The sequence below is a fragment of the Protopterus annectens genome, chromosome 7.part0 (genome assembly GCF_019279795.1).
Source record: "Protopterus annectens isolate FY-2018-M chromosome 7.part0, PAN1.0, whole genome shotgun sequence".
Lineage (NCBI taxonomy): Eukaryota > Metazoa > Chordata > Ceratodontiformes > Protopteridae > Protopterus > Protopterus annectens.
In genome coordinates this window covers 1136952588-1136972664 of record NC_056739.1, presented here as the reverse complement: position 1 = coordinate 1136972664, position 20077 = coordinate 1136952588, and the positions used below count along the sequence as shown (strand labels likewise).

General features: G+C 45.0%; 1 protein-coding gene across 2 annotated transcripts in view; it reads left to right on the top strand.

The window, feature by feature from the left end:
• WDR76 (WD repeat domain 76) overlaps positions 1–20077 on the top strand; it is a 773733-nt gene that overhangs the window by 327534 nt on the left and 426122 nt on the right. For both annotated transcript variants that reach the window (XM_044077715.1, XM_044077713.1), the window contains exons 7-8: positions 15028–15071; positions 15147–15300. In XM_044077715.1, coding sequence (XP_043933650.1) covers positions 15028–15071; positions 15147–15300 — 198 coding nt within the window. The remainder of the gene's footprint in view (positions 1–15027; positions 15072–15146; positions 15301–20077) is intronic.

Genomic DNA, 20077 nt, shown 5'->3' with positions numbered 1-20077 from the left:
AAGATACCTCAGATTTCTTGCAGGGTCAGAGTGTCATTCACTTACTACAGGCTTTGGGATACACAGTCAACTTACAAAAATCAAGACTACTGCCATCCCAACAAATAATTTTTCTAGGAGCCAAACTAGACACAGAATCACAAATGGCTTACCTCACAGAAGAGAAGCAAGAACAATTACCACATTACTTCAAAAGCCTAGCAAAGCTCACCCAGATGACTGCAAGGAAAATCCTGCAGGCCCTGGGTTTCATGGCATCTTGCATTCTACTGATTCCACTGGCAAGACTACACATGAGAAAACTACAATGGTACCTAAAAGTTTATGGTCTCAACACAGCCACAACTTAGAAGCAATTATCCCACTCATCCCATGTCTACAAAGGGAATTTTTGTGGTGGGCCCAAGCAAGCCAGTTAAACAAAGGTATGCCTTTCAACAAACCTCAAACAAGCCAAACCATTACAACAGACGTCTCAGACCATGGATGGGGGGCGCACATGGAGGGCAGATGCATTCAAGGGCAATGGACTCCCCAGGAAGTACATCTACACATAAATCAAAAAGAGGAGATGGCAGCGATTCATGCAATCGAGGCCTTCGGAAAATATCTTCAACAAGGTCATCTGCTAATAGACAGACAACACCACTGTTATGTGGTACATAAACAAGCAGGGAGGTACTCATCATTCTTACCCCCTTTGCAGACTAACAATGACTCTTTGGGAAGAGTCCCTGAAACTGTGAACATACAGCTGCAATCCCAGTTTGTTCCGGGCTGGGACAATGTTCTGGTGGACAGTCTAAGCAGAAACATCCTGGACCCGCACGAATGGATGTTGCATCCAGACATTTTTGCACAAATAACTCATGCATGGGGGAGGCCGGACATAGATCTCTTTGCCTCCCACCTCAATCATCATCTGAAAAAGTTCTGCTCGAGGACACACCATCCACAAGCATGGAGAATAGATGCTCTCTCATTCAGCTGGAACTCTAACAATCTATGCATTCCCACCTCTACCATTAATGACCAAGGTGTTACTGAAGATCAAAGCAGAGCAACCGAAAGGCATCTTAATAGCTCCAGATTGGCCAAGGCAGCACTGGTATCCATTACTAAGGAGCATATCTTGCACCAAGCCGTGGCCCCTGCCTCAATGGCCTCTACTCTCAGCACAATTACAGGACGGTTCATCCCAACCTGCAAACTCTGCAGCTGACAGTTTGGAGGGTTCCATGATTTCTCCCCATATCTCTCTCTCCAAGGAAGTTCAGCAGATATTATTGGAAGCACGCAGACCTTCCACCAGAAAGACTTATTCAGCCAAATGGAAGAGATTCAACATCTGGAATACCATCAAGGGGACAGGATGCATCAGTAATGAGCATCCCACAGATACTGGAATACTTGCAGAAATGCTGCATAATGGACTTTCCTATTCTTCCATAAAAATACACGCTTCAGCAATTTCAGCAAAATACAACACTGATCCACCTGTGTTTTCACATCCTTTGCTAAGACAATTTCTAAGAGGGATAAAGAATATCAAACCTCCCAGAAAACCACCAGTGCCTGCATGGGACCTCAACTTCGTGTTGGAAAAATTATTTTCCTCCTTTTGAACCAGCAGCATCTTCAGATTTGCAATTTCTTTCCTGGAAAACAGTTTTCCTGTTGGCAATTACCTCCGCAAGAAGAGTTTCGGAGATACAGGCCCTCATGGCAGTACCTCCATTCCTCATTTTTCATCGGGACAAGGTTTCTTTAAGAACCAGTCCTTCTTTTATGCCAAAAGTGATATCCAGGGTGTCTCTAAATCAAGCAATTCACCTGCCTATTTTCTTCCCCAATCCTCAAAATAAAGGGGAAAAGCTGCTGCACACTTTGGACATACACAGACAACTATGCTACTACTTGGACAGAACAAGGGCCAACAAAGTCTGACCAACTATTTGTAGCATACGCCCCTGGAGTGCAAGGAAAGGCAATTTCCAAACAAACAATTTCAAAATGGATTGGACATTGCATCAGATTCTGTTATTCTTTCCATGGAAAGGGTGTGCCAGCCAATATCAGGCCACACTCCACCAGAGCTACAGCCGCCTCCACAGCCTTCCTAAGAGGGGTGGCTACAAAGGACATTCTAGAAGCTGCTACATGGAGCTCCGTGCATACATTTTCCAAGCACTACAACCTGCCTTTATATTCCAGATCCCGAGCAGGCTTTGCTTCGGCAGTCCTGCAGGGCATTTTAGCTACACCATCCTTATCTTAGAGCCTACCACCCCCAGCTTGGCTATGGTATTCAACCCATATGTAAGGACTGCAGTTGCATTCTTGAAGGACATAGTACAGTTTTGTACCTACCATAAATGTAGATGTCCGATAGATATGCAACTGCAGTCAGGTTTTACCTCCCTCCTACCCCTCTGTGTATTGGGTCCACTTCCCTCCTTTTATACTTAGCTGGGGATATCTGTTATGGTGTATCTGTTTATTGCTATTGTGTATGTCTGGAAATTTTATCTAGTTCTAAATTTAGCCTTCCTTGGAGGGCACCTGGCATCTGGGGCAAGAACACTGAGGAAGATGGCGTCGGCTGATGCTTTTATACCCCAGCCGCTCTGACGTCGGGGAGGAGGCGACATCAGCCGACGCCGGGCCCAGACTTTGGAATCCGGCCGACCGAGGGCTGCCTGAGGCAGGACAACCCTTATGTAAGGACTGCAGTTGCATATCTATCGGACATCTACATTTATGTTAGGTACAAAACTGTACTTTCTCTACAGCTCTTAGCCGTTGGAGGGAGAAGTTTACGATTTCTTCGAATATTTTTTAATAGTTTTCACAGTTGTTGTATATTAGGTACTTAGTAGTATAGTTCTTAGTTCTGGTTGTCCGTTTTCGGACTTGTAACCTGTTGAATAGTTTTTCACTCTGGTTGTTAGTATTGTTTTGGGCTTGGCACTGTTTTTCAAGTTGGCTATTAGCCTTTTGCTAAAAGTATTCTAGCTGTATCCCAGTCTAGTTAGGCTTTCTGCCGTTTTTCTTGGCTGTTTTTTGTTTCTTAGCCTGTTAGGCTTTTTCTTGTACAGTAGAAGATTTATTGCTGCCTTATCATACCTTTAGCCGGTTAGGCTCATTTTTTCTTTGGACATAGTTCTTGTTAATTTTCGCTACAATGTCTGAAAAAGCTAAATCTAGATTTAAAAGGTGCCCCAAATGCAGTCAAAAATATCAGTCACAGACCATCATTCCACAGGTGTGTACTGTTTGGGGGAGGTACACTTACAGGAGGTTTGCTCCACTTGTCATGGCTTCAGCTCCAGGGTGTTAGTGAAAGGAAGCGTAAGCTGGTAGAGCGGGGTTTAATTAAATCTGCCTTCCAAACGGATTTGGATTCTGCTTGGAGTCAACCAAAACCCTCTTCATCTAGTTCGGCTCCGAAGGGCTCTTTGGTTCCGAAGACCTCTAAAAAGGCTACGGTTTTGGCTCTAGTGCCATCCGAACTGACCGTTCAGGTTGCTGGCAGCAGCCAGTCCCTAGTTTTGGAACCGGTATCTCCTACTTTGAGGTCTCCGATTCTGGGATCACCGGCTCCGTAGGTGGTCTCCTCTCGGGCTTCCAGACTATCTGATTCGGATGTGGACCGAGTGGTGCGGAGACTTCTACAGGATCCAGCACTTGCTAAAATTCTGTCCGTTTTGACTCTAGCAGCTTCAGAACCGACAAAGTCCTCTCCCGTTGTTGCTCCTCCTCTGACTTGAACCAAGACATCGGAGCCGGAGGCGGCCATTCAGTCATTGGTGGAGCTGTCTGTGCCGACGCACACCTCTGAACTTTCTGTACCGACCACCCTGATATCCTCTGCTCCGGTGGTGGAATCTGGGAGTAGACACTCTCCTGCTGGATCTGGGGGGGGTCGAACAGATATGTCTGTTCACTCGCCCTCTTGGGGCTTCAGCACGCATGAGTTCAGCTCCTACCTCCGGCTCGGAGCTGGTGGTTCTGGTGCGGGAGGAGTCCTTGGTGTCTTCAGACTTGGGTGCTTCCTTGCATTGGAGCTGTGGGGCCTTTGATGCCATGAGGAGGGCTTTGTCTCCTCAGACTTACACAACCTCTAATATGGCCACCTCCTCCCGAAAGGCGCCTGCTTCTTCTACGCCTCCACAGGTTCACCATAAGTGCAGGGACCCAGAGCCTCAGGATAACCCCTTGGGGGAACCCTGCTCTTCCAAGACTTCCCCAGAGATTCCCACTGAGGAAGTCCCTCTGAAGAGATTATGTAAGAGGAGACATCTAGATTCCCCTCGGAAATCCATCACGTCTGACACCGATTTGGAGAAATCGTAAGGGTCCCCAAGGTCCCCCTCTGAGGATATTTCCTTCACGGATATCCTTGAGATCCTTAGGGAGAAGGGGGACTGGCAGCCCCAAAACCCTACTGAGGACGAATTGGTGCTCCTGAAGGCTTTCGGGTTCCGACCCTCCACCTCTTGGGTGTTTCTGCCCTTCGATGAGTTGATGTATCTTTTGTCTCGAAGGGCATGGGAGTCACTAGATTCTATGTAGCCTGTTCCCAGAAGGCCAAACAAGTATATTTCAGCACCCCATGATGAAGCTTTTTTTTGTCTAAACCCATACCTGTTGATGCCATGGTGGTGGCGGCAGCCAGTAAAATGCAGATGGAGACTTCTACTTCTGTTCATCCTCCTAATAGAGAGTCTAGGATAATTGACAACTTCGGGAAGTGCATGCTCAGTTCTACGACCTTTGCACTTCGGTCATTGAACTACCTGACCCACTTCACAAGTCTACAGAGATATCTCCTCAAGGAGCTTGGAGATGCTCTCTAGGGTGCAGTAGCCGACTTTGTAGCGGACAAGGTGACGTTTCAGCTTGCTACCCTCTATTCCATTGTAAACTCTTCCATGCGCCTTATGTCTTGCTCAGCTGATGGAATGAGTAGGGCTGTGGGTACAGGAATTGCTTTGTGAAGACATTCCTGGATGCGCTTATGTTCTTTTGCGGAGCCTTTTAAGTCGTCGTTTGTGAATGCCCCTTTCATTGGTTCCTCCCTGTTTAGACCAAAAGTCAGAGACTCTCACCAGATGTGAGCAAGACGGTAAGACTCTATCTGCTGTTGGAGTCCGTTTTTCTACCCCTACTAGACCTTATCCCATAGGTCAACGGGGTGGGAAAATGTGGTTCAGTAAGACCCAAGGAGTTTTTCCGAACTCACAAGGCAAAGCCTCCTCCAGGGGCAGAGGGGGAGGCAATGGTGGAAGACGCCCACATGGCAGAGGGGGTGTGCAGAACCAAGGTGACTGGGATCAGTTCCTTGGGAAACCCCATCAGCGCTCCTGAAAGGAGGCACAACTGTCCTGCTCTGGAGGCAGTCTGGGGACGTTTGTTTTTGTACCTAGGCATCTGGCTAAATATCTCAGAAGACTGATGGGTACAAAATGTATCCAGGGGATAGTCCATCCCCTTTCACTCTCACCCCAGGCCAATAAAAGGAATCCCAGACGTTCCACCCAGTGTACGGGATGTAGCATCCGTAGTGGCCAGAAACTATTGAAAAAAGAGTCCTCCAGCAGACCAGCAAGGATCCGGAACTTGCTCAAGGTTCTTTTTCGTACCAAAGAAGACGGGGGACTGGAGACCTATTCTGGACCTCGGCAGACTCAACAAATAGGTGGTGAAGACGAAGTTCCGGATGGTCACGCTTCAGTCCATTCTCCTGTTTTTAGGGAAGGATGATTGGATTTGCTCTATAGATCTCCAGGATGCGTGCTACCATATCAAAATGGCCAGGCCATCCAGGGATTATCTGCGCTTCCGGCTGGGAGCGAGTCACTTCCAGATGTTCATCGTGTTTCACTGTTGCAGTCCTAACCGATTGGTTATCTGGCTCCCGGTAGCCCTCGATCGGCCAGAATACCAAAGGTAAGTAAAAATGACATTGGCTGCCGTCGGTTGTAAAGGATGTCAGGGTGTCCGATACAAAAGGAGGCAGCCGACTTCACTTCCTCAGTCTTCCTTGCTGTGGAGCCTGAAGCAGAAGCTTTTCATGCACGAGTGCCGGTCGGCAGATTATCTTGGTTGGTTTTCTGACTACAAGAGTTGAAGTCTACTACAGCTAAGTACCCCATTGGGGGTCCTCTTTTCTTGCCTTAACGAATGTCAGCAAAAGTTAATAATTGCCTTACCTGTGGAAATCAGATTCCCCATAGAGATTTTCATTCCTATTGCATTATCTGTTTAGGCCTTGACCACGACGTTCCCAATTTTAGTCTTTGTGCCTCCTTTAATCCGCGTACAATCAGTCATCGGGCTAAGATTTTGACTAGGTATTTCGGAGTTTGGCCTAAGTTCGTTGGCATGGCGTCTGCCGGTCTTCAGGCTTCGGATATTCCTAAAAAGCGTAAGGACAAGTACCATGACAGGCCTCAGAAATTTAAGTCCTCTGATGAGGTTAAGTTGGTCGTCAGTCAGGCGGGAGCCAGTGAGACGCTTTTGCAGTCTGCAGATGTACTACCACAGGCCTTGATAGAGTACGAGAACCTTAGGCCTTCGGCCTCCATTTTGTCTTCCGACCTGTCGCCGGTCTCCTCTTCTGCTGGAGCTGGTACTGCTAAGCTGATTCCATGGTCCGAGGCCTCTGTTTTGCGCTCTGACAGGAAACTTCTTTCTTCGACTCCTGCTATTCCTTCGGCGGTTGCCTGGCCTCCCGAGTCCTTCAGGCTTGCAGGTAAACCTTCCATTCGTAAGCCTGTGAAAAGGCAGGCTCCAGTTCCTTCGAGTTCCCCTCAAGCCCAAATGGTTAAAATCGCTAATGATTTAACTCTTATTAGGAGTTCTGTGCCTCATCCTCCTAAAAGGAGTAGGGATGTTTGCCCTGAGGTTTTGTCCTATTCAGGGTCTGATTCTTCCAGCATTTCTGCTGAAGAAGAGGAATTTTCTCAGGCTTTTTCTCCCTTTGAGGATTCAGATGCAGAGGAGTCCATCCCTTCGGCCTCTCCTCCAGAGGATTTCTCTTTTGGTGACACTTTTAAATACCATCAGGGAACATTTTAAATGGGAAAGCCAGGACTATCCCCAATATAAGAAACAGATTAGGGAGTTTCTGGATTTACTTCAGCATAAGCCTCTTGCTATTCCCCCTGTGTTGGAAATTGTTGATGATATTTTTCTGGAAAGTTCCTTGTCTACAAATTCAGTTCCCCCTGCTCCAAGGAAACCTGACAGGTACTACAGAGTCCCTGATTCTCATCTATTTCTCTTCAGGAACCCATTGGCAGATCCAGAGGTTATTTCTCAGGGCCCTAAAGGAGTTAAGGCCACTGTTACCAGGAATCCTGTTCCTTCGGAAAGGGAATCTAGGAACCTAGATAGGTGGGGCAAGAAAGTTTATACCTCTGCCACCCTAGCTATTTGGGCTACCAATTGCCTTTTTCATATGCTGAAGTGCCAACAGCACACCTTGGAGGCTATTAAGTCTAAGATAGCAAGTGTACCTCTTTTGGCAGAGAGTAAAGACATGCAGGATTTATTGAATTCAGCCAATCTGATCAATAAGCATTCTTTGCATTGTGGTTTTAACATCCTTGAGGCCTCCAGTAGGGCTACAGCTACTGGATCTTTTATTAGAAGGCACACTTGGCTCAGAGAACAGCCTCTTCAAGAGCCTGTCAAGGCTAAGCTTTTGGATGTACCTGTGCATAAAGACAATCTTTTTGGCAGCAAAGCTGAGGAGGTACTTAAGAAGTTGACTTTTTTACTTCTGCCTCATCGTGCTTGCCTGGAGAGTCCTTTAGGGGGAAGGTTGGCCCTTTTTTCAGATGTCTTTGCCTCTATCACAGACGACAAATGGGTGCTCAGAACGGTATCCCCGGGGCACAAGTTTTCTTTCAGCACCTTTCCAGCGCCTAAGGGATTCCCAGACGTTTCTCCAAACCAAAGGGCAGAAGTAGAAAAACAAATTGTCTTTATTTCATCTGGGAGCAATAGAATCGGTTCCTGCTCAGCAGGTAGGCCAGAGCTTTTATTCCAGGCTTTTCCTAGTTCTAAAAAAGAAGGCACCTGGCGTCCTATCCTAGATCTTTCCATTCTGAACTCTTTTCTAGTAATTCCAAAGTTCAAAATGCTCACTCTGCATCAGTTGCTACCAGTGCTTGGAAAGTATTCCTGGCTAGTAACCTTGGATCTCAGAGGCTTATCTGCACATCCCTGTCAGGGAAAGTTGCAGGCAGTATCTTCATTTCAGAGTGGGCAAGCAACATTACCAATTCTCTGCGCTGCCCTTTGGCTTATCTACTGCTCCCAGAGTCTTCACAAAGTGCCTGGCTCCAGTCATTGCTTTTTGCAGGCAGAAGAAAATTCAGATTTACCCATACTTGGACAACTGTCTGATTCAAGCAAGTTATCAGGAACAGCCTCTAAAGGATCTGGAATTCGTAAAGACTCTTCTCTCTTCCCTGGGTTACACTCTCAATATAAAAAATGGTACCATCCAAGGAGAACATTCCTGGGAGCGAGTCTGAACCCAGACACCCAGATGATATATCTCACCGAGGAGAAGCAGACAACTCTTTCAGTTTACTTCAAGGACTTGGCAAGCCTGTCCCAGCTCCCTGCAAGGAAATACCTGCAAGCTCTGGGATTCATGGCATCGTGTATTCTCATGATTTGATATGCAAGACTGCATATGAGGAAATTGCAATGATACCTCAAGAACATTTGGTGTCAACATACAGGACCTGGATATGATGATCACTCTGCTTCCATCTCTGCAGATGGAGTTTCTGTGGTGGGCAACAGCCTGTCTACAAAACAAAGACATGCCCTTTTGGACACCTCCTGCCACTCAAGTTCTGACTACAAACTCCATTGGACTACTCCTGGGGAGCACACTAGGATGGCAGATGCATACAGGGACTGTGAAATGCCCAGCAGATGCACCTGCACATAAATCTAATAGAGTTGATTGGAGTTAAACAGGCCTTACTAGCTTTCAAGCATCTTCTTTCTCCAGGGACCCTGCTTGTCAGAACAGACAACACTACAGTCATGTGGTACATCAACAAGCAGAGAGGAACTCACTCTTACCACCTGTGCTAACAAAGCATGACTCTTTGGTCCATGGCAGCATCCCTGGACCTGCATCTCCTAGCTCAGTTTCTTCCAGGAATGCTCAATGTTTTGGCAGACCAATTGAGCAGGCGAACCCTGGATCCTCACGAGTGGCAGCCAAACAGAGCAGTGTTTTACAGCATCATTCAATGTTGGGGCACAGCTCAGGTGGATCTTTTTTCCTCCCCAGACAACCGTCTTCTCCCTCTGTTTTGCACCAGACAGAATCACAGCAGAGCCTGGAAGAGTGGATGCTCTGTCCTTCCCTTGGACGTTGCTATTAGTTTACACCTTCCCTCCTCTTCCTCTTCTACCCAGAGTATTATTGAAGATCAGGGATGAACAATCAAGGGCTATTCTCATAGCTCTGGACTGGCCCAGACAGCATTGGTATCCACTGCTTCGCAGTCTCTTCTAATTTCCTCCTTGGCATCTTCCTCTGAAGCCAGATCTTTTGGTTCAGGAAGGGGGAATCATTCTGCATCCTCATCTTCATTCCCTTCAATTGGCAGCATGGCTCATGGTATGACTCCTTCCTTTTCTTCCCTTTCCCAGCAGGTGGTTGATGTGCTGAGGGAGGCCTAGCACTAGGAAGTCCTACGCTGGCAAATGAGAAAGGTTCTCTCATTGGATGCAGGCTAGAGGGGAATCTTCTTCTCAGCCTACTCTTCCTCTGATCTTAGAATACCTGGCTAAATTGCTTCAGGGTGGTCTTTCTTTTTCCTCTATCAAATGCCATGATTCAGCCATTTCTGCTCATTGTTCTGTTGAACAACCCATTTTCTCTCTTCTCCTGTTGAAAATGTTTCTCAGAGGGGCTTGCAACTTAAAACCTCCCAGAAGGGCACTTACTGTAGCCTGGGATCTTAATTTTGTTCTAGAGAAACTCACTCTTCCTCCTTTTGCGCCAGCTGCCACTGCAGATTTAACGTTTCTCTCTTGGAAGACTGCCTTCCTCTTGGCTATAACTTTAGCAAGGAGGGTTTTGGAACAGCAGACTTTGGCTGCGGAGCCTTTTATTATTTTCCATACAGACAGGGTCTCTTTGAGAACCAATCCCTCCTTTATGCCTAAGGTGGTTTCTAGCTTAACTCTTAATTAGTCCATACACCTTCCTACCTTCTTTCCTAATCCTCAAAATAAAGGTGAAAGGATCCTGCGTTCTCTTGATGTGCACAGACAGCTCAGGTTTTACCTGGACAGGACTAAAGACCTTTGGAAATCAGCACAGTTGTTGGTCAGTTTTGCCCCTGGAGCTCAGGGCAAGGCTGTTTCTAAGCAACCCATTTCCAAGTGGATTGCACATTGCATCACCTTTTGTTATTCCTTTCATGGCAAGGTTCTTCCTCGAGGGGTTAGGACCCACTCAACTAGAGCAACTTCCACTTTTGCAGCCTTTTTAAGGGGTGCCCCTACTAAAGATATTTTGGAGGCTGCCGCATGGTCTTCTCTTCACACGTTCACAAAACATTATAATTTTTTTCTAGAGCCAGGGCAAGGTTTGCCACTGCTGTGTTGCAGGGCATTATCTCCAACCCTTGATTCTGTTGGTTCCTCCTCCCTTTTCCTCTGGGCTTTGGTAATCAACCCATCAGTTAGGACTGCAACAGTGAAACACAATGAACATAGTACAGCTGTGTACACTTACCATAAATGTAGATGTTCGAGTGTATTCACTGTTGCAGTCCTGGTTTCCCTCCCTCTTTCCCCCTTTTTTGGTCCTCTCCTATTCTCTTTTCCTGAGGTACAGGCTGAATTGGATATTATTTGCCAAATTTGCATTTGGTTTAGCCTTATTTTTGGAGGCTTCTGTCTGTTAGGGCAAGAAAGACTGAGGAAGTGATGTTGGCTGCCTCCTTTGGTATTGAACGCCCTGGCGTCCTTTACAACCCGATGGCAGCCAATGTCATTTTTATTACCTTTGGTATTCTGGCCGATCGAGGGCTACCGGGAGCCAGATAACCCATTAGGTAGGACTGCAACAGTGAATACACTCTAACATATACATTTATGGTAAGTGTACACAACTGTACATTTCGGGCCCTGCCCTTTGGTCTCATTACAGCCCCCAGAGTATTCACCAAATGCATGGCAGTGGTCATGGCTCACTTGAGACATTCAGGAATCCAGGTGTTTCCTTACTTGGACGTCTGGCTCCTTACTGCCCCCACCAGGCATCAACTTATTCAGGCAAGGGATGCTACCATAGATCTATGTTTACAGGTGGGCATTACGATAAATTTAGAAGTCTGCCTTATTGCCATCGCAGCGTGCAGTCTTTATAGGAGCAGACTTAGACACGGTCAGCATGTCCCTGAAGCTCCCTCCTGAAAGAGTGATTGTCCTCCAACAACAAATTGTGGATCTCCGTTCAAAAGTACCAGCATCACAGATTCTCAAACTGCTCAGCACTATGGTAGCAGCGATTATTGCAATACCTCTTGCGAGATCTCACATGCGCATTCTTCATTGACTGCTACTCACGCAATAGTCATTTTAGGAACTACCCTTGAATCAGCTAGTTTTGATTAGACTCTTGCAAGGACGACCTTCGCTGGTGGCTAACGTCAGAGATGGTAACTATGGGCTGCCCATTTGTTCTCCCCACTCCAGTGGCAACGGTAACCACGGACGCCTCCCTGATCGGGTGGGGGGGGGGGCATTATCAGAGACTGACAGCCCAAGGTACTTGGCAGGCTCACAAGGCTCATTTGCACCTAAACGTCCAGGAGATGAGAGCAGTTCTTCTAGTGTTGCAAGCCTTTTAAGACTCTCTTCCCCTTGGCACGATTGCAATCCAGTTAGACAACATGTCAGTAGTCTGGTACATAAACAAGGAGGAACTAAATCCTACCCTCTGTGTCGAGAGGCTCTGAGATTATGTAATTAGGCAAAGTCCACCCAGCGTTTTCTGATTGCAATGCACATCCTTGGGAAATCCAACGTAATAGCGGACAGACTCGGCAGAGCTATTCTGCTACCTTACGAGTGGTCTCTCAAGAACGAAATAGCGAAAATGATTTTCCACAGATGGGGCCAGCCTTACTGCGACCTTTTTGCCACCCCCACAAACACCAAGTGCAGCAACTACTTTGCCCTGATCCCTCAACAGGGACAATCCCTGAGGGACGCACTTGTCCACGATTGGCCTCCGGGACTCCTTTATGCTTTCCCACCATTCTAGTGATTCCCAAAGTATTGCAGAAAGCCAGTTTTCTGGGCAGGACACTTTTTTATCTTAATTGCCCCGTATTGGCCTCATCAAATTTGGTTCCCTTTCTGAAGCCTCATCTACTAGAGGAGCCTTGGATCCTGGACCCAGTGCCAGATCTGTTGACCACTCGTCAGGAGCTCTTCATCCCTCTCTTCAGTCCTTCAAACTGACAGCTTGGCTGCTCCAATTCCCAGAATAGCCAGGTTCCAGAATTTATCAGAAGAAACGCAGCATATTCTATTGTCGTCTCATAAATCTTCAACTAGGGAACTTCACCTCAGTAAGTGGAAAGGGTTTTCCATGTGGGCACAACAGAATAACATTGACCCTTTCCTGGTGTCTGTATCAGATATAGTGGAATTCCTAACGAAACTGTTCAGTGAAGGACCTGCAGCAGCAACCATTAGAGTCCAACTCGCTGCTATTTGTAATTTTCAATTAGGTGCATCCAAAAATGGTATTGTGTCTCATAAGCTGGCTATGGCTTTTTTGAAAGGTATGTTGCACTTAAAAGCACTGATCAGATCTCCTACTATTCCCTGGAACTTGAATCTAATATTGTCCAAAATTATTCTCCCCCCCCCTTTGAACCTGCCAGTTCTTGTGAACTGAAGTATGTTTCTTGGAAGACCATATTCTTGTCGACGATTACATCAGCACGCAGAATTTCGAAGTTGCAAGCCCTTTCCATTAAGCCACCTTACCTAATATTTCATAAAGATAGTGTTTCCCTCAGGATGAATCCTTCATTCCTACCCAAAGTATGTTCAGAATTCACACAATCAAATGATTGAGTTACCCGTTTTATTTCCTAATCTTTCAAACCAGTTGGAGTATATGCTTCACAAACTTGACGTGCATCGACAACTTCGCTTTTATTTGGACAGAACAAAAGATCTCAGAAGGGCTGATCAGCAGTTTGTCTCCTTCTCAGATTCCAAAAAAGGCGCACCTGTCTCCAAAACTACCTTATCGAAATGGCTGTCTGATTGTATTTCCTTTATCTACAGTGAAGCGGGTATTGCATTACATAACAAGGTCAAGGCTCATTTTACAAGGGCGGGGTCTACTTCTGAAGCCTTCTTGACCAGGTTACCTATAGATTCTGTTTGTGGAGCTGCCACCTGGTCAAATCCACATACCTTTATATCTCATTACAAAGTGGACAATGCCTGTAGGGACAGAGCTTCATTTGGATCTGCTGTCCTGAAACAGGTACTCCCGTGAGCCACCCAAGATTGCGGTGCTGGGGACGCTACCCATCAGTAAGAATGAAGGCGAGATTGAACAACTTCACATTAAGAAGTTATGTACTTACCATAACGTTCCATTTGAGTTGTTATTCTCACCTTCATTATTATGACCCTCCCTCCTACCCCCTTCCTATGTCTGGAAGTACGAGAGGTACCACTCTGGTTTTGGTTTCTTGAAGAGTTTCCTTTCACCCTGGATTTTATGATTTCCTTGAAATCTGGGATAGGTTTCTACACTAGTTGGCAGCAAACCAGATCTGGGGAATGTAGTGGTGCATTGTGGGATAGGGCTTTGGCCTCAAGCTGTTTGAGACCTCGAGCTTCGCTATTTGGCCGACTGAGCTGATGGTCGGCTCCGAACCCATCAGTAATAATGAAGGCAAGAAAAGCAACTCACATGGAATGTTATGGTAAGTACATAACTTCTTATTTTTATTACATTGTTGCATACTGACCGTTGGTTAAAGCCATAATTGTTGAGCATGACAAATTCATTAAGTATATGTGCTGTGTATAAGGCTAGCACACTACGATCTGTGAAGATGTTGCATTTGCAGGAATGAATACATTCCGCAAACTGTACCACTAGCCAAGAAGATGTGGTCAGACTGTGTGCATCGGTGCTATTTCTCTTCCTGTTTGCAATAAAGGCAGTGAGGAAAAGTTTCCACCACACTGTACATATTACATTTAATAGCTGCTGATATCAGCATTACTTGGGGACTGTCTGTGTGAGACTTTGGGCATTACCTTATAGGGAAAAAAATTTCCCTGGGTCTATGGTTTACCAAGAAGGTAGAGAACATTTCCACTGCTAAAGTATACGGGTGTTTCTTTTTTTAAAGGTGGCTTGGTTTCCCCTCCTTTGGTTCAGGGGTAAGGAAATTACATTTTTATAAAATACACATTGCTTTCTGGTAATTAAGTCATGCTGGGAACCATATAGTGGGGAGAAAAGAAACATCAGGAGGTTAATTTAAATTGCTAGAGAGAATGGACTTTGCTTGTACCTGAGTACACAACATGCCTTGTTAAAAACAGGCTACAGACAGTGCTTTACCAGTAAATCTGGGCATTCAAAGAGGAGGAGGTTGAGGATTAAATGCCATTCATTTATATCAAAGTATACTGGTGCCATTTTGGGGCTACAGGTAGTCTTGAATTCTAAGACTTGACTTAATTGTATATATATAGAAGGCTTGCTGACTAACTAATGGAGGTGGCCCTGCACTTGTATATTTACGAGGAAGCATCAGTTGGAGAGGCCTGAGAAAAGAATTCATAATTGGTTTATAAATATGAATCAATGCCTTTTCTTAATATATTTGTTCACATTTTCCTTTGTTTTCTAACAGTTTATGAACTCTATCTTTTGGAGGACATCTTGTTTGCAGTGTTCTGATTTGCCTTTTAATTTTTCAGGTAACTATGTCAACAAATAGGAAGCAGGCAGACAACTTGGAAAGGTATACCTTTAGCATTTTGTTTAATTATTTTTGCAAAATGTACCATTCCCTTATTGTGAAATATCATTGTTTCAGGTACAGAGCTAGCCTGGATCGTATGACCATCGAAGAGAGCTATGTCTGTAAAGTTGTAAGGGGCAGAATCTATTCCATGGCTATTCATCCATCCGAAACACCAGTTTTAATAGCAGCTGGTGATGCTTATGGAGGAGTTGGTGTTTGGAATCTGGTGAGTGATTATGACTTTTGGGATACTTTTACTGTTGCAATACCCTAAGCTGAAGAGGATTTTTTTTGTGCATTTAAATATTTATATAAAAAATTAGAACGTCCAACATATATAGTAGTATCCATGTGAACTCTGAGGTATGGTTGAGGATAGAGGTAAACAGATTCCTACCCTTTTGAAGTGATATTTGTAATAATACAGAACCTTTAACATTTGAAGACTCTTTCCGGCATTTTACCTTCTAAAACCTCAAGTAAGAGTACTGAGTTAACAATAAGGAGTCCGAATTTTACTGCATTTTCCCTAGACAAAGCAATTAATTTGACTTCTTGTTTATTGAGGAAAATTAAATAAAATATGTCAAGATATTTTAAGTAAAAAGGCTAGTTGTGAATGCCTAAAGAGAAACATTTTGTATGAGTCAGAGGCTGGCCCCATTGTGCATGTCAGCAGATAGAAAGAGGATGAAAATGCCAATTCTAGAGTAAATAAGGCAAGTTTTATTATGTTGCCTTTTAATTTTTCAAAGTTGAATGGAAAGCTGCAGAACATTACTAAATTAGAGCAAAAAGCAGTAATTAAATTAAGAATGGGTAAGTACTACTTTTATTCCATTGAGGGAAGAGTGACTTGTGTATGATTGAGATGGCTGTTCTGTTTTCTTGCATCAGTGTGGCTCTCATTTCAGGATATTTAAGGCCGTTTCCTGGATCACAAACATTGGGGTAATTTAAAGGGAGAGTAAGCTTCGATATTTTATTAGGTAATATGGAAGTGCCCCATAAATTTTATGTTGTACAGAACCCGTAGGGTTGTGTTAAGAAGGAAATTTAAAAGGTATGGAATTTTCTGTAAGAAGGTGAAAATATGGCTTGAATGGGAAGCTATTGTCATGAGAGGGGATGATGAAGCTTGTTTTTGTTAAAAGGAAAGTTTGCAGGAGAATTAGTATTGGTTATATGCAATGTAAGATGATGTTATGAAGTGTTAAAAATATGCAGCAAATAGTAGTTTTGAGGCTAAAGTGAATTGATTTTGAAAAAGGATTTAACTCTAAGAATCAAGGTAGACAAACTTGCAAGTTTTAGCTGTACTGAGGATCACAGAATAAACTGTTTGGGATAAGGAATTGTCTTGTGCATTCAAAAGAGAAAATGAAGCGGTGTATGCATTCAAAATATTTATTGTACATAAACATTGTCAGGAATTGTAACTGGAACATAAATTTAAGTCGGCTAATTTGCACATTACTTCAAACAAACTCGCATGTGCATCTCCATTCATGCCTGCATTCAGTCTGGCTGTACAAAATGGCACTGTTCTCGCATGTTCTCTGTATTTACATGCACGTGCTATCTAGGTACAGTGGCTCAATAGGAACATTACATATAATGATCTGTATCCTCCCTCTTTGATTTGTTCGAAATGCAGTAGGAGAACAAGACAATGTAGATATGCTAGATAACATTTCAATATTAATAACAAATCAAACTCAAGTCCAAGTGGCTGTGTATTTTGGATTGAGTTTGGAAATTCTACCTGATCTGGTTATATAAAAAACGTTTGACTGAGTTTAGCAATAGGAACAGTCTCCAGGGAATCCTTCTCGGTAGGAACTTCAAGGATAACATCAGGATTATTTGAGGAAAATACACTGTCCTATGAAATGAGAACAAGTGTAAGGTTGCTCTGAGAAACTTATCTTTTTTACAGGTAATGTGCTGCATCACTGGTTCAGAAACTGGAAGTCTGTCTTCAGTTTCTTTTAAATTCCATTCCCTCTGATTGAACAATGTAATCTCGATTCCACGCAATCATTTTTGATAATACCCACTCAGTCGTATCCTTTGGTTGTTTGCATCCTTACGATTTCTCCTGGTCTTTGTGGACTAAGGTTTGCTAGATTTATCATAGTACAACTTTTGTGACTGATGTACCCATCTTTGAATAACATAGGCTAATAGTAATGTAATATTTGCACAATCTGTTGACTTAGTACATTGTAAATAGTCACAAAGTAAATCATCTTACCAGTGTGGTTGGCCTTGCAGTGGCTGTTTGGTTTTATTCAAAATTGTCCTTGACTCTTGGATCCCTGGCTGACGTGGGCTCTACCTCACGTCCTGTTCTGGGGTAGGTCTCTTGGAGTGGGGTGTGACCTCTGTTATGAGGTTATCCTTCTTTGTTCCGGGCTCCCATCCCTCTTTGGGAGGGTGGGGGGCCCCTGCCTTCCAGATAATGGAGAAGGGCATTGGCCTCTGCAGGCTGTCAGCTGGCCCCTTCTATGTCAGAATTTTGTCCCAAGACTCCCTCTTCTCCAGAGCTGCCACCAACCTCCATGGCTGGGCAGAGAGCACCTAAGCTGCAACATGCCCCTCCGCAGGGCTCCTCTTCTCCCGAGTCCTCCTCAGAGATTCCCTCTGAGGAGCCACCACAGAAGACGACGTGTAAGAGGAAACACTTTGATTCCCCTGAACAATCTGTCACAGAAGACATGGAGTTTGATGATAGGGAGGGTCCACCCCCCCCCCCGGGTCTCTGTCGGAGACATTCTAGAGATTCTGAAAAAGAGGGGTAACTGGAGGCCCAAAACCCTACCTCTGAGGAGTCTTGTGTACTTGCAGGCTTTTGGTATTCGCCCATCTACTTTTTGGGTGACTCCTCCCACTGACAGTCTTATTAAATTGATTGTGCAGCGGGCTTGGAAGGCTCCCAATTCCACAGAGCCAATTCACTGGATACCAGACAAAATACTCTGGGCTCCAGAAGACCACCAACATTGGGCTATGGGGTTAGTGGTAAATGCTATGGTGGTGACGACAGCCACCAAAAAGGAACTAGCTGAAGAGAATTCCACTGCTCATCCCCCTAATTGAGAGTCCAGGGCAATGGACAGATTCGGAAAGCGGGTGTATGCACCATTGACCTTCGCTTTAAGGTCTTTGAATTTTATGGCACATTTTATTAGGCTTCAGCGAGATCTGATCAATGGGTTTGTCAGATACCCTAGCAGGAGCTGTGTGTGAGGAGGTCCAGGATAAAGTGGTCTCCCAGCTAGCCACCCTGGAGTCTGTTTCCAACTCGTCCATGAGACTCGTTGTGCATGCAGCCGAAGAGACAATGAGGGCAGTGAGTTCAGGCGTTGCCATAAAGCGTCACGCCTGGATGTGCTTGTATAAGTTTGCAGAGCCATTTGCCTTCCTTTGCTGGCTCTTCCTTATTCAGCCCCAAAGGCAAAGAAACTCTAGCCAGGTGCAAGAAAGATGGAAAGACCCTATCTGCAGTGGGCATACGTTTTTCTGCTTCTCAACAGTCCTACTCTAGGAATCAGAGGAGCGGGAAGATGTGGTTCAAAAAATCCCAAGGGCCTTTTTTAGGACACACTTGGTGGTGGCTTCCCTCGGGGAAGAGGTTGGAGCTGTAATGGAAGACGCTGACCCTGCGGCAGAGGTGGCGTGCAAAATCAGGGTTCCAGAGATGCTTTCTCTGGGCAACCCTACTAGCACTCCTGAAAGGGGGACCAATCATTTACCTTTGGAAGCAGTCTGGGTGAAATTTTCTTTGCACTCGAGAGCCTGGCGTCAAATAACTTTGGATACTTGGGTGCAAAGGATCATTGCCAAAGGTTACCATATCCCATTCACTCTCATTCTAAGATCAAGATGAAGACTCCCTGATGTGCCACCCAGTGGGATCATGTAGCTTTAGAGAATCAAAAGCTGCTAGAAAAAAGTCAACCAAGAAGTCCCAACAGACCAGGTGGGATCCAGATTTTACTCGAGATTCTTTTTGGTGCCAAAACAGATAAGAGACTTGAGACCAATTTTAGATCTAATCCTTCTGAACAAATTTGTTCGGCAAGCAAAATTTCAGATGGTCATGGTTCAGTCTTTGCTACTCTTCTCAGAGGAAGACAATTGGATGTGCTCTGTAGATCTTCAGGAGGTGTATTGCCACATAAAAATGAACAAACTCTCCAGAAGATGCCTCCACTTTCGGCTAGGAGCCAGTCATTTTCAGTTCAGAGTGCTGCCCTTTGGCCTCACCATAGCCCCCAGGGTGTTCACCAAGTGTTTGGCAGCAGTAACAGCTCACTTGAGACTGCATGGATTCAGGGTGTTTCCTTTTCTAGACTACTGTCTCATCACTGCTACCACCAGGCATATACTGCTTCAAGCAACAGATTTTGTTCTGGACCAGTTTGCTTTTTTTGGGCATTACAGTGAATCGGTCAAAATCTCAGCTAAGCCCAGCTCAAGACCTAGAGTTCATAAGGTCTCTTCTGAATACCATCTCTTGTGTAGCTTCATTTCCTTTTCACAGGCTACAGAAGATAAAATCCCAAGTACAAGCCATTCTCTACAACGACAAGGTTTCTGCACTTCTAGTCCTTTGAACTTTAGGTTCCATGGTAGCGACAATTACCATAGTTACATTAGCAAGATTTCACATGCGGCTACTACATTGCTTTCTGGCATCTCACTGGCCCATCCTGACCCATCCAACGATGCATCCAATTTTAACCACCAGCCATTGCAAGAAGGACTTATCCTGGTGGCTTGAATCCGAGGAAATTCTCTTAGACCGTCCTTTCGTTCAACCTCAACCCAAGGCCATAGTAACCACGGAAACCTCTCAGATGGGGTTTGGGGGGAGGAGGCATTATCTGGCCAGAGCAATTGAAGGCACTTGGTCCCCATCTAGGAATGATTGCAGTTCAGTCAGACAACATGTTAGTAGTCCGGTACATCAACAAACAGGGCAGAACCAGGTCTTT